The sequence below is a fragment of the Urocampus carinirostris genome, chromosome 11 (genome assembly GCF_059441175.1).
Source record: "Urocampus carinirostris isolate Australia breed hairy pipefish chromosome 11, RoL_Ucar_1.0, whole genome shotgun sequence".
NCBI lineage: Eukaryota > Metazoa > Chordata > Actinopteri > Syngnathiformes > Syngnathidae > Urocampus > Urocampus carinirostris.
In genome coordinates this window covers 4,104,461-4,117,757 of record NC_142359.1, presented here as the reverse complement: position 1 = coordinate 4,117,757, position 13,297 = coordinate 4,104,461, and the positions used below count along the sequence as shown (strand labels likewise).

Here is a 13,297-nt window from a genome sequence, read left to right as displayed (position 1 = left end):
AAGTTTCTCCGGTTTTTCACCACGCGGCGGGCGTCCGCTTCTGATCCCCGATTCTCGGGCGGCGGGGCCTTTGGCCGATGAGGAAATGAAATGAGATCTTTTGTCCGGGTTGTAAGCGTTGTAGGTATCCAAGCTTTGTGTAATTATTGGAAGTAGAAGGAGGAAAGAAAGAGAAGGGAAAAAAAGATAGAGAGAGAAAGATACAGTAGTGAGACAGAAGGGAAAATGAGTGAAAGGGAAAGAGAAAAATTGATGGAAAAAGAGAGGGTCAAAAAAAGAGGAAAGAAAAAATAAGGGATAAGAGAAAGAGGAGAGGAGGGAGAATAAGAGAGGGAGAGGAAGAAACAAGCCAGAGAAAAAGAGAGGGTAAGAATGAAGAGATAAATGAAGGCTGAAAGAAAAAGAAATGGGAGACAAAAGTGACATGTCTGGTCGGATGAACTCAAAATTGAACTTTGGAGTAAGAGTAACAATAAGTATTAGCCTAAAAACACCATCCCCACTGTTGAACATGGGGGTGGCAGCATCATGCTGTGGAGTTGCTTTTCTTCAACAGGTACTGGGAAGATGGTTAGAGTTGATGGGAGGATGGATAGAGACAATTACAGGGTGATTCTGGCTGAAAATCTGCAGAGACCTGAACATGGGGCGGGCTATCACCTTGCAACAGGACAATGATAGTAAACAGAAACAAAATCTACAATGGAATGGTTTAAAAAATAACTTTATAATGGTGTTAAAATGGTTAAGCCAAAATCCAGACCTCAACCCTAGAGAGCATTTGTGGAAGGATCTGAAAAATGCTGCGCACAATTGATCAGCATCAAACCTTAAAGAACTCGAGCTGTTTTGCAAGGAAGAATGGGCAAATATTTCTGGTTCAAGATGTGCAAAACGAGGTTGTACAAAGTGCTAACTCAAAAGGGGGGCAATATTTTTGCAATGCCTACTTTTCAATTTGTATTTTTTTAGCACAAGGTAAAATGTCGGATCGATTTCCTGATTGTTCTTAGAAAACATTTTGAGTTTTATATCCAAGTTTAAAGCTTTAAGAGTTCTCGGGAAGCCAATAGTTTTGCAAGGCACTTTATCTTTAGTCACAGTACCAGAGACGAATGTTCATTTCATTGTGTGTTTCACATGTTACTTTGTGATTAAGGGCTATACCAATAAAAATGACATGACTTGATGTGAACACAATTTAGTGTCATTGTAACATATGAAACACACTAGAAAATTAATATTCCTCTCTGGTACTGTGACTCCAAAATAGGGTGATGCCAGGTGATCCAGTGTTCTGACAACTAAGGTCAGGGTTCGTACACCATTTTCATGGCCAAATTCAAGCATTTTTCAAGCACTTTCCGTGCCAATTTTTCCACAAAATCCAACCTCGATCAGAATTTGACTTTGATGACTAAAGGTGCTATCTTGCTGCTAGCGCATACTTGGTGCTATTTCGAGCTGTTGCTATCTCTGATCTTTGATCTTCTTGTGTCAATGGGCTGTCATAAACTGAGATTATCGGGCCTGAACAATCCTTGCGCTGCTTGGCTACGTCACACTTGTTTACAAACACGGAAAAAGCTTTATAGGGGTTGGTAAATAAGGGAGTTCCATATGGGAAACTAAAGCATACCTGCAAAGTACTCCGGTTTTGCCGTAATGAGTACGGTTTTCTTGAACCCACTACGGTGTTACGGTTTGGTCACAAAAACTAGGTTTTTGTTTTTTTTTATAAGTCTTCGGTGGCGTCCGTACACTTTGGATTACCGTATTTTCCGCACTATAAGGCGCACCGGGTTATAGGGCGCACCTTGAAAAAATAGTTATTGGTCCTATATTTTCCATACATAAGGCGCACCGGATTATAAGGCGCTACAATGGGAACGTCGACTTAACAGTCAGATAGTTCAGTCAAACTTATTACCTCCTTAACATTCCGAAAGCTTGCAAAGAAGCAAATACGTGTCTCAGACATATACGGAAACAGTGTCTGTACGATGTCACTCAAATGCATCGTTCCATCATTCGGAAGGTTAAAGTCTTGGGATTCAAGAAATGCCAACCATTCCTTAGTATTCTTTTTCGCTCGCAACTTTACTGTGCATATGACAATAAACACTTGGAATTGAGTTTAATTTAAAAATAGACACTCCATTCCATCCATTATCTGCACCGCTTATCACAGAAACATCGAGTTCAGTCTGAAACAAGATACAGGGAAAATATATAGCCGGAGTAGCTCACCGAAGTCATTGTGTTCAATAATAATGTGCAACCATAGTCCTTTTATATCCGTGAGTGTAGTAAATCCAGGAGAATAAAATATTTACAAATACAGAATAGTAAAAAATGCTTTCTCTATGCCGTCAACCCAACGTGTGATTCACATTCATCTTTTTAGGCCAATTGCAGGCTTTGTTTTTCCGCTTTAGCCTATAAATGATAAAAAGGATCCGCCCCCTGTACCTCCGAATAACTTTAGCCAATAGTGATCGATTCAAATGATTGACACATTGGTTAGCCAATGAAACGCCGGAAAATAAATCCCAGCATACACCGCGGACTACTTGGCGTTCGGGGGAAAATCGAGTCGGCGGCTGCTGCATTAGTTGCAAGACTTTGCGACTTCATATTGATCCATATATAAGGCGCACTGTATTATAAGGCGCATGGTCAGCTTTTGAAATAAATAAAGGCTTTTAGGTGCGCCTTATAGTGCGGAAAGTACGGTACTTTCTATCCTATGGTTATGGGTTTTAACGCACAAAAATGCGTTTATCCGAGGAATCAACTCCTTGCCCTGAAGAATTCTCGCGCCGGCGTGATGAGGGGGCCCTATCGTGGATCATCCACTCCGCTAAACGGAACTCCGGAAAACGAAAAATCTCCATCAGCATACATCGCAGGTCATTGACTGTGCAATTTATTCAAAATGATTATTATTTCCTATCGAAACTGATCAAAATCAATTATATAATTATTAACTCACAAATATATTGTAAACTCAAATAAAAAGTTTCCAAATTAAACTGAAAACCAACACTGAATAATATGACTTCAATGATAAAAAAAAAATGTTTTGTTTCTTATTGTATGAAATATTGAAAAGAAAAGAAAACTGAGGGTTTTCTATGACATTGTTATATTAAATACATTATTGAGCTTTAAAGAACTTTCTTTCGATTACTCCCCCCCCCCCCCCCCCCCCGACCACAAATCCACCGATACCCCCAAGAAACATGGCAATGGCAACAATTTCAAGCACTTCACCCAAAATCCAAGCATTTTCCTGACCTTGAAAATACAACATTAAAATGCAAGCATTTTCAAGGATTTCAAGCACCTGTACGAACCCTCTAAGCTGATCTTGGACCTATTAGGACTGTGCACAACAGAAAGTTTATGTTCCATGGACTTTTTTTGTTATTTGGTTTATATATATTTCATAAATACTCTTATCGTTTATTTTCTGACCTTTGTTCCGTGAAGAACCCGGAAGGTTATACGATAGTGACTTTCTGGGAAACAATATATCTTTATGTAGAGCATTCAAGCAAATGGCACACTTTTTATGTGACAAACTGAAAAAGTTTGGGGACCCCTGGTGCAGCATGTATCCCGGGCTCTATAGGGGTTTACTGTTGTCTTTATTGTCATTGATATCAATGTATCGTGGATTGTGTTCTGCAGCAGACAGCACACAGCAAATGCTATCACCGGGTCAGGTTGTGTGTGTTGGGTGGGCGTAACTGACCGCGAATGTGATACACTGATGTATGTCAGTCAAACAGCCATGTTGGGCGAGCGCACAAGTCAATGTCTTTACCCAAAACAGACCATAAAGCACAGATAAAGCTTGTATTTCAGCAGCTTGTTACATTGAAGAGAAATTCCTCAATTAAATCGGACTCTGTGGAGAGTCAGAAGAGCGCAAAGAAACAGTGATCACCATCGGGTGCTCTGTGGATTTGTTACCTGGTAAGAGACTGAGGCCACGAAGGGAGAGAAGGTAATAGTAGCGCCGCTAGGCTAGCTAAACAAATCTCACAATCTACCACTGCTGAGCCTAATGGAATAGATGACCTGGAACTACATTCAGGAGGATTGTATTGTGTATTATGTAAATTATAACTATAACCTTATCCTCCTTGTTTTATAACCTTATCTTCTCTGTTACCTTATCTTCTTGTTTTTTTACCTCACTTTGAATGTGTGACACTGGAGTGTCATGCCCAATTTCGTTGTCACAATATGTTAACCCATTTTGTAACAATGACAATAAAGGTATATTCTATTCTATTTTAATCATGACAGAGACCTGGCTCAATTTGAGGTTACCTGATGCTAGTGTGCGGCTAACCAGCCACTCTCTAAATCGCTTTCTTCAATTTTGTGTTTTTATTCTATAGTTGATATTTTGAGTTGTATGTTTCAAGTGTTCATGTTTTACTGCCCCTAAACCTGAGGTTGATTATTTGCGCAAGACACTTTAATTGTGAAAAACAAAATTACAAAACAAAAGTCCCAACCCCAGAAAGTAAAAGTCCAACAGAAATATTGCATCTGTAAAAGCAAACGCGAAGTCCTATCTTCTTTTAAGCAGCTCCATCGGAATCATAAAAGGGTTCAAGGGGGGGCGCGGTTCCGTTCGCGCCAGTCCGCTTTTCGCTCCCGAGGATCCTTCGGGGTCGTCGTTCCGTTGAGGTACCCCATCGCTTACTTCTCCGGGCCTCTCCGGCTCCGTCTGCACTTTTTCGCTCGTACCAGAGTTCTCGGCTTCCGACAATTTCTCAAACTCCTGCGGGACGAGAAAACCAGATTATCGGTGAACTGATTGTGACCTTCTTCTTGGATTTCAGCTTGGACGACATCATCCCAGGGGTCCCGGTGGTTTCTCTCAGCGGATGAAGGACTTCCTAACAGATGGTCAGTGTTCTCGTTTGCCTGCGTCCTAGAAGCATCATTTTTGCTGGGGACGCATGGTCTCAAATCAACGTGCGTCCCCGGGACGCAACTTTTTTGACACCAAATTGTCATTGTTACCCGATTACTTTTTATTTTTTTTTAACAAAGATTTACCGCCCTCCAAACTTTTCGTCAGGCAAATACGCCATTGTTGTTTTGGTCTCGCGCCAATCTCGGCAAACGAGATCTCGTTGCTTCGAGATGAAGTCATTGTTGTGGCGGTTGTCGAGTGAAAGAAGTATGCTGCCGAAAAAACAGTTGGTACTAGGTGCAAATCAACGAAAAAAATTGGTAACTTCTTCAGTGTCGGTAGTAAGTCGAAAAATAATACAGAAAGTGGTAACAACGGCAATGATTCCGGCACAAAAAAACGGCAGAGAAATTCTTCAGAAGACCGCGAAGGCAAGGAAAACACGCGTTTTGAAGCGAACGAGTCGAAAAAAGAATACTCTTAGCAAGAAAAGGACTTTTCTGCCAAAATGGACTCAATTATATTCCTGGTTACGCTATGAGGAGGATGATAATGGAGGCTACATGTTCTGTGATGCGTGCACCCAGCGTGACAAAAAAACTGGATGGCATAAATCATTTCGCAATACGAACTTTCAGAAAATCACATTGGATCGGCACCACGACAATGAAAACCACAAATTAGCTATGGAAATTCGGTTGCTGCAATTGGACCTTGAGAAGGCATTACAATTGTGGCGGGACAGCAGACCACGAAGAATATATGAACTGAAAAATCTGAAGTGATTAAAACAACATGAATATATAGACTAATATTTCAGCAATATTATTTTGTATAATGTACAATATTTTTGTGAACTGAAAAATCTGAAGTGATAACTGCTTTGTATTACCAATTAAGTGTGATGATTAAAACTGAATGAATATATAGATTTATTTATATATTTGTCGCTGTTTTACAATTTCAACTTCGATAACACTAAATTTTGGGGACCCATAGATCTCTGTTGGGACCCATAGATTTTTCAGCATGCGAGTCCCCGGGACCAATCACAGCTCAAATAAACACTGTGTTACCATCAGGTCGATGGTTCAGATCCCATAAGACCCGAACGAACAGACTAAGAGATTGCTTCTTCCCCTGAACAATCAACACACTAATATACACTGTTGTGTATAGTTTTAAATATGAATACTTTATATTTTTGCCAACTGGAGTACCATTTCGTCGTAGCATCACGATGATAACAAAGGTGATTGTGATTCTTCATTGGAAGAGTGACTCTACCTGGATAAGATGTGTTCGTAGGCTTAGGCAGTCAAGGAAGTTCAGTTCCTCGGGGAGAGACATCACCAGGTCTAAGACTACGGCACTCTCTAAGGAATAGGACACAAATGGTTAGAAATAATACTTGTGTGGAAAAGAACTACGGTGCGACTACTGTTTCTACGTACAGTGGAACCTCGGTTCTCTACCATAAGACATAAACGAAATCAAAACAAGAAAACAGAACCTCACCCCACCAAGGGAAATTAGACAACAAAGAAATGACATTTCAAAATTATAATTGTGTCACGAGAGACTCATATAACATATACCGTATTTTCCGCACTATAAGGCGCACCTAAAAGCCTGTATTTTTTTCAAAAGCTGACCATGCGCCTTATAATACAGTGCGCCTTATTTATGGATCAATTTTAAAATTGCAAAGTTTTCCAACTAACTTGCAGCCGCCGACTAGATTTCCCCCCGAACGCCAAGTAGTCCGCGGTGTATGCTGGGATTTATTTACCGGCGTTTCATTGGCTAACCAATGTGTCAATCATCATTTGAATTGATCACTATTGGCTAAAGTTATTCGGAGGTCAAGGGGCGGATCCTTTTTATCATTCACAGGCTGGCATTGGCTCAAACGGCAAACAAAGCCTGCAATTGGCCGAAAAAGATGTGTCAATCATCAGTTGAATCGATCACTATGGGCTAAAGTTATTCGGAGGTCAAGAAGCGGATCCTTTTTATCATTTACAGGCTGGCATTGGCTTAAACGGCGAAACAAAGCCTGCAATTGGCCGAAAAAGATGAATGCGTATAGCATGTGACTGACGGCATAGAGAAAGCATTTTTTTCTATTCTGTATTTGTAAATTTTGTATTCTCCTGGATTTACTACCCTCACGGATATAAGAGGACATTGCCTGCACATTATTATGAACACAACGACTTCGGTGAGCTACTCCGGGTTTTATATTGTCCCTGTATCTTGTTTCAGACTGAACTCGATGTTTCTGTGATAAGCGGTGCAGATAATGGATGGAATGGAGTGTCTATTTTTAAATTAAACTCAATTCCAAGTGTTTATTGTCATATGCACAGTAAAGTTGCGAGCGAAAAGGAAAATAGATACTAAGGAATGGTTAGCATTTCTTGAATCCCAAGACTTTAACCTTCCGAATGATGGAACGATGCATTTGAGTGACATCTTACGGACACCGCATCCGCACGTGTTCTCGACACGTATTTGCGTCTTTGCAAGCTTTCGGAATGTTAAGGGGGTAATAAGTTGGACTGAACTATCTGACTGTTTTGTGGACGTTCCCATTGTAGCGCCTTATAATCCGGTGCGTCTTATGTATGTCAAAAATAGGACCGAAAACTATCTTTTCGGGGTGCGCCCTATAACCCAGTGCGTCTTATAGTGCGGAAAATACGGTAATACTCACAGAAACTTGATACATCAATCACCTTTAGTATGTTTATCTAAAATACGTATAGTATGTTTTTTTAATTAATGTAAATTAAAGACATGTTTAAATTCATCATCTAAAACGTTTCATAAATTGATAAATATATAGACATTAATTTTGGAAATATTTTGCTTCTAATGTCGGTCCACAATTTTTCATTGCACTGTATTTCTGATGCACTTACTACTTAGGCTAATGTCCAAGCACTAACTTGTAAAAATCTGCTTGTTTATATTAACATTTTTTTAATAAATCTTATTACAGTGGAACCTCGGTTCTCGACCATAATCCGTTCCAAAACCCTGTTCGAAATCGATTTGTTCCATCACCGAAATCGTTTTTACCATTAAGAATAATGTAAATCGTTTTAATCCGTTCCAACACCCTGAATGTTTACCTTGAATGTTTAACGTAAACATAAAGCTAACCCAGGCTAATCGTATGTTCGCGTTATCGTAATCTTCCGTACGAAAGATTACGCTAACATGAACGTGTAAATTAAAAAAAATCAGGTCGTTTACAAGTAATTTAGCACCCGGGTCTCCACAACAAGTGGTGAGCGGTTCATTGGAAAGGGGGCTCCGTTACAACACCCTCAATGTTGGGCTCCGTTCCAAGACCCTGAATGTTTAACGTAAACTTAAAGCTAACCCAGGCTAATTGTACGTTCACGTTATTGTAATCTTATGAATAGGATTTCTTACCTTTGTGGTGGTCAGCAGAAGGCGCTCGCACACCTCCTTCACATTTGTCTATTATTTCTTTCTTAAATGCAATAGTTGTACGCACTACTTTTCTTTTTTCACCTGTAGCAACTTTGCTGCTTGCACTGACTTTCTTCGGAGGCATAATTAGGGGCTAAAACACCCGTACGACGCTCAGCATCGCACCCTAGCGTAAGCGCTCACGCATTACCGGCGTTCGAACTCCGATTTTTGTTCGAACAACGAAGGTAAAATTTCTCGACATTTTTGGTTCGGACACCGATTTGTTCGAACTGAGAGGCGTTCGAAAACCGAGGTTCCACTGTATTAGTCAATTAGAAAAATTGATACACACCTATCCGAGTGAATGCATTTTTATTTACATTGGGATTTTAACCAAAACAAAAATACTGTCATCCACATATAATAAGGCTGCAAATGTTTTGAGAAAGGAAAAAAAATAATAAAGAGCTAGCGTTTGCCACACATAAGAGGTGGCCGATACTGGGAATTTTGGTATCGATCCACTGTAAATAAATCCATGGTAGTATCAATCGATGCCGACTCATTACTTTTTCCTTGAAAATGTCACGATCATTGAATAATTGAATCCTTCTTCCCTTGAGTCAGTGTTTAGATACGATCAACACAGCACAAATATAGCATTAAAAGGTAATTAAAAAAAATAAAAAATAACTACAGTATACAAAAATAGAAATAGTTCCATGACAATTGTTTCAAAACAAAAGCAATAAGAGTCAAACCAAAAAGCAGAAATGTAACAAAAATTCAGTGTTTAACAAGGTCAACTACACAACTAAAATACCTTCCATTGCACCATATTTTGGAAAAAACGCTTAGTGATGCAAATAATGTGTCAATCGTTTTTTTTCCATTGGTTCTGTGCCACAGTGACAACAAATTTACATGTTTTTGTTCAGGAACAGTAACATGTTTACATCATTGGTTACATTGGGGCGGCAGTGGCTCAGGAGGTAGAGAGCTCGTCTTGGGATCAAGAGATCGCAGTTCGAATCCCGGCTCGTCCGTGTTACATGTCGAAGTGTCCATGGGTAAGACACTGAACCCCTAATACCCCCAATAAGCAGGTTAGCGCCTTACATGGCTGCAAGGTGTGAAGCACACTGTAAAGCGCTTTGGGAAGTCTTGACTTGAAAAGCGCTATAGAAATGCAGATCATTTCATTTCATTTACAGCTCGTTTGCTCTCTGCAGGGAGAGCTTTTTTTTTTCAACATGTACATGTAAATGTGTGGTGTTGTAACAGTAGCAGATCGCGTTACCCCACAAATGACACCTTACATTGTCACTTTCTGTAGTTGGAAAAGAAAGTCCACACAGTGCCGCACTACCTTTGCCACTGTCATTTTTAGCTTCCGGTAGGGGGGACAAAGATTTGATCTGCATTTTTATATAACGCTTTTCAAGTCAATGACTTCCCAAAGCGCTTTACAATGTGCTCCACATTTCCCAATAGCGGCCTTGCAACCATGTAAGGCGCTAACCTGCTTATTGGGGGTGTTAGGGGTTTAGTGTCTTACCCAAGGACACTTCGACATGTAACACGGACGAGCCAGGATTCGAACTGGGATCCCTTGATCCCAAGACGAGCGCTCTACCTCCTGAGCTACTGCCGCCCTTTTTGGGGGCAGTAGCAATTTGGCTCTCTCTTCTGCCAGGCAAGCAGGATGCAGTAGCAGATCAGGTAGGGACAGGTAATAAAAGTGTGCCTGTCAGTGACACACTTAGTTATAAACTCAAAAAGTGGCATCTTTGAGGAAATTGGGGGAGGAGCAAAGTATCGATCCCAGGACAATCGTATCCATCTGATCCAAGTACTTGCTTTAGTATCGATAACATCGAAATACTGCCCAACCCTACCACACTGTCAGCAGCACTCACCCATTGGTGTGAGCTCACACTTGCCCTCAGACTTGTTGATGTCACCCAGGTAATTGTAGATCTTCTCAAAATTCACTGTGGAGTTCTCAGCAGAGACGGTACCTGTAAAGTTCAGAACCGCAGTACGGGACAAACATAAAAAGTAAGTCATAACCACATTATGTCCTGAATTCCAGTCCATACCTTCAGTTGGCAGTAACAATTTCCCATTCTTAAGGGTGAGAGGTTCTGTAGACGCCACGGTCCATATCTGCCGACAGGAGAACTTTGGTGAGCAACACGGACATTCATCTGGGAGTCATTTGTCCTACGGCACCTGAGAAAAAGCCTTGGAAAGTGGACCGTCGGCGTTCCCGGACAGAGCCTGGCCCAAGCGGGTCCACAACTGGATGGGAGCCAGATCTTTTTTATCTCCCAATACTTTCGTCTTCATATGCGAAATGGCGGTGGAGATGACTTTGTTCTGGAGCTGTTGTACCACAGACTGAATCTGCAAAGGCCAAAGTGGAGGTTTGGTTTGGTCGTTAGTCATTTTTAAGTGATCGGGTCATATCGGTGGTGAGAAAACAATGATTTCTTGATATTGATGGGGACAAGACCGCGGAGTCTCAGAGTCAGAACCAGCAGGCTTACAGACAGCTTCTATCATCAGGCAGTCAGGACTGAGGATCGACTGATATGTTTTTTAGAGCAGATTCGAGCCTTATGTTGATATGCCTTATAACCAATGTTCCCTGTAATTTTCCTTACGGGTCTGAGCGTTCACACAAAGTCGGTGAGCAACGCTTGAAACAACAGTGAGCAACCGTAATCCCAAGTGTGGCAACTAAGTCATTATCAAACATGTCCAAAATTTGACATCAAGTTACATTTTAGAGTTTCCGGCAATGCAAAATTATTTTTCTCTTTTGAATGAATTGACTCGTGTACTATTGCAAATGTTGTACGGCCTACAAACGTCGTTTGTTTTTACAATTCTTTCACAATATAAAAAAATATTTTTTTTCCTCATATATTTTGTCGCATATTAACATTTTTGGGGGCTTATTTAATCGGTTGCAAGATACAGAACTGTACTTGATCACATTTTTTAGTGGAAGCACAATGTTGGCAACAAGATTCACTTGATACAATTGGAAATGATTTGAATGCAACACAAACTTTTTCTTATTTTTTTTCTCCTTTTTTTAAATTCCTTTAAAAAAAAGTCTCATTGTTTTGTTTTTTCAGAGCTGTTACTTTTTTCTACTATTTTGCCGGAGATCAAAGAGATCAAAGCCAGGAGAGAAAGCTTACCACGTGTTGTGAGTCATAATTTCATTCATATTTTGTTTCCTTTGTCTTTTATTAGCATATTTGGTATTGGAGTAATCGAAAAGTAATTTGAAAGTAATCTAGTTAAAGTACCCCTGCCCAACCCTGGTCGCATTGTATGTTAGTTTTGCCGGAGATCAAAGCCAGGAGAGAAAGCTTACCACGTGTTGTGAGTCATAATTTCATTCATATTTTGTTTCCTTTGTCTTTTATTAGCATATTTGGTATTGGAGTAATCCAAAAGTAATTGAAAGTAATCAAGTTGAAGTAACCCTACCCAACCCCGATTGGCACACAGAAAAATAACGTGAAAAGTAAGTAGTACTCTCATAAACGTATTTACAATAATCAAGAAAATATGTTATAAGCCGCAGCGAACCTCGCTGATGGAGCGAGAGGGGAGAGCCTCCTTGATCAGGTCATAGTTGATCTTTCCCGGCACGGCGCCGCCGGTTGTGCAGCTCTGCTTTCTTAATGCACACAAGAGGATGTTTTGCTCCTTTCGGGGCCAAGTGCAGGCTCGCCTGACTTTGGGAGGCTTGAAGTTCAGGTTCCTATCCGGTTGTTTGCGCGTGCGAGGCGGCGGCTTCATATCGAAAAATCTTAAAATTCGTCCGACCAATTTTATAGAAACATGGCAAGAAATGCTTTCCGGGGGCTTTGTGTGACGTCACATCTACTTCCGGAAACAACATCCGCCTTTCGTCTGGTGGTGCGTCGCTCGCGAACAAAACAGCTATATTAGCCGACTCCTGCAAGGTAGCGACGGGAGCCGGCTCTCCGCCATTCAGTGAACGTCTCGATTTGTCAATAGGGATGTGTTGTTGGTGAACGTAACGGCTGTACGAGCCGACTCTCCCATCATTTTAGGAGCGGGTTGACTTCGTCTGAGATTAAGGTGGTGATGGACACAGTTCGTCTTTTGGCTCATGATGTAAATATATTTTGAAATGAAATTGTGGTCTTGCAAATGAATCCTTATTTTGGCTGGATGTAACTGTAGATTGATTGTGTCCTTTTATCAGTTACTTTTACTGAATAGGGTTACATTTTTCTTTTTTTTTCCCCTTTTTTATTTTCTTTGTTACTGTATGTGTCTTGCTGTCGGTCAACCCTCTTGAGGGACATGACCAAGGTAGATAGATAGATGGAGAGAGAGACAGAGAGAGATAGAATAGAATATACCTTTATTGACATTGTTACAAAATGGGATATATTGTGACAACGAAATTGGACGTGGCACTCCAGGTCCACATTTTACAGTGAGGATAAGGAAAACAAAGAGATAAAGGAACAAAGCAGATGTTTGTACTGTCCTTGTTGTATAGGCTTTGTTTTCCTCCGGAGGGGGTTGTATGAGGGGGTGAGGGACAGAGAGAGATGGGCGGATCCAACTAGATGTTTGATCTTACTGTACACACGGTCCAGTGTTTTTTTCCCTAATTGCTCAGTCCACGTGTTGAACGGATTTGGGAAGTACAGTCCTTAAACATGCCCGATTAAAGTCGCCGGCGACGATAAAAGCTCCGTCGGGGTGTGCAAGCTGCTGTTTATTGATAGCAGCGGGCAGGAGATTTAGCGCTATGCTAACGTTAGTATCCGGTGGAACGTTAGCATCCGGTGGAATGTAAACAGCAAGCATATATAGATAGATAGATAGATTGATACTTTA

The 13,297-nt window shown here is 40.7% G+C and overlaps 1 protein-coding gene and 1 long non-coding RNA gene across 3 annotated transcripts; one reads left to right on the top strand and one right to left on the bottom strand.

Annotated features, from left to right (window-relative positions):
* The first annotated feature begins 2,181 nt into the window (after positions 1–2,181).
* On the top strand, positions 2,182–11,615 carry LOC148356233 (uncharacterized). The gene is made up of 5 exons (XR_015851973.1): positions 2,182–2,912; positions 4,866–4,932; positions 10,361–10,453; positions 10,529–10,821; positions 11,542–11,615. It is a non-coding gene; the product is annotated as an uncharacterized LOC148356233 (long non-coding RNA).
* Positions 3,851–12,305, bottom strand: snapc2 (small nuclear RNA activating complex, polypeptide 2). Of its 2 annotated transcripts, XM_088346945.1 has the most exons (6): positions 12,005–12,305; positions 10,628–10,801; positions 10,495–10,561; positions 10,312–10,413; positions 6,230–6,318; positions 3,851–4,804 (listed from the first exon to the last, which is right to left on the bottom strand). In XM_088346945.1, exons 1-6 carry the CDS (start codon positions 12,215–12,217, stop codon positions 4,592–4,594), a joined length of 858 nt encoding a protein of 285 aa, XP_088203071.1. In that variant the 5' UTR covers positions 12,218–12,305; the 3' UTR covers positions 3,851–4,591. The 2 variants fall into 2 exon arrangements, with proteins under 2 accessions (XP_088203071.1, XP_088203070.1); XM_088346944.1 differs by having other exon boundaries at positions 10,312–10,561.
* Between the last annotated feature and the right edge of the window lie 992 nt (positions 12,306–13,297).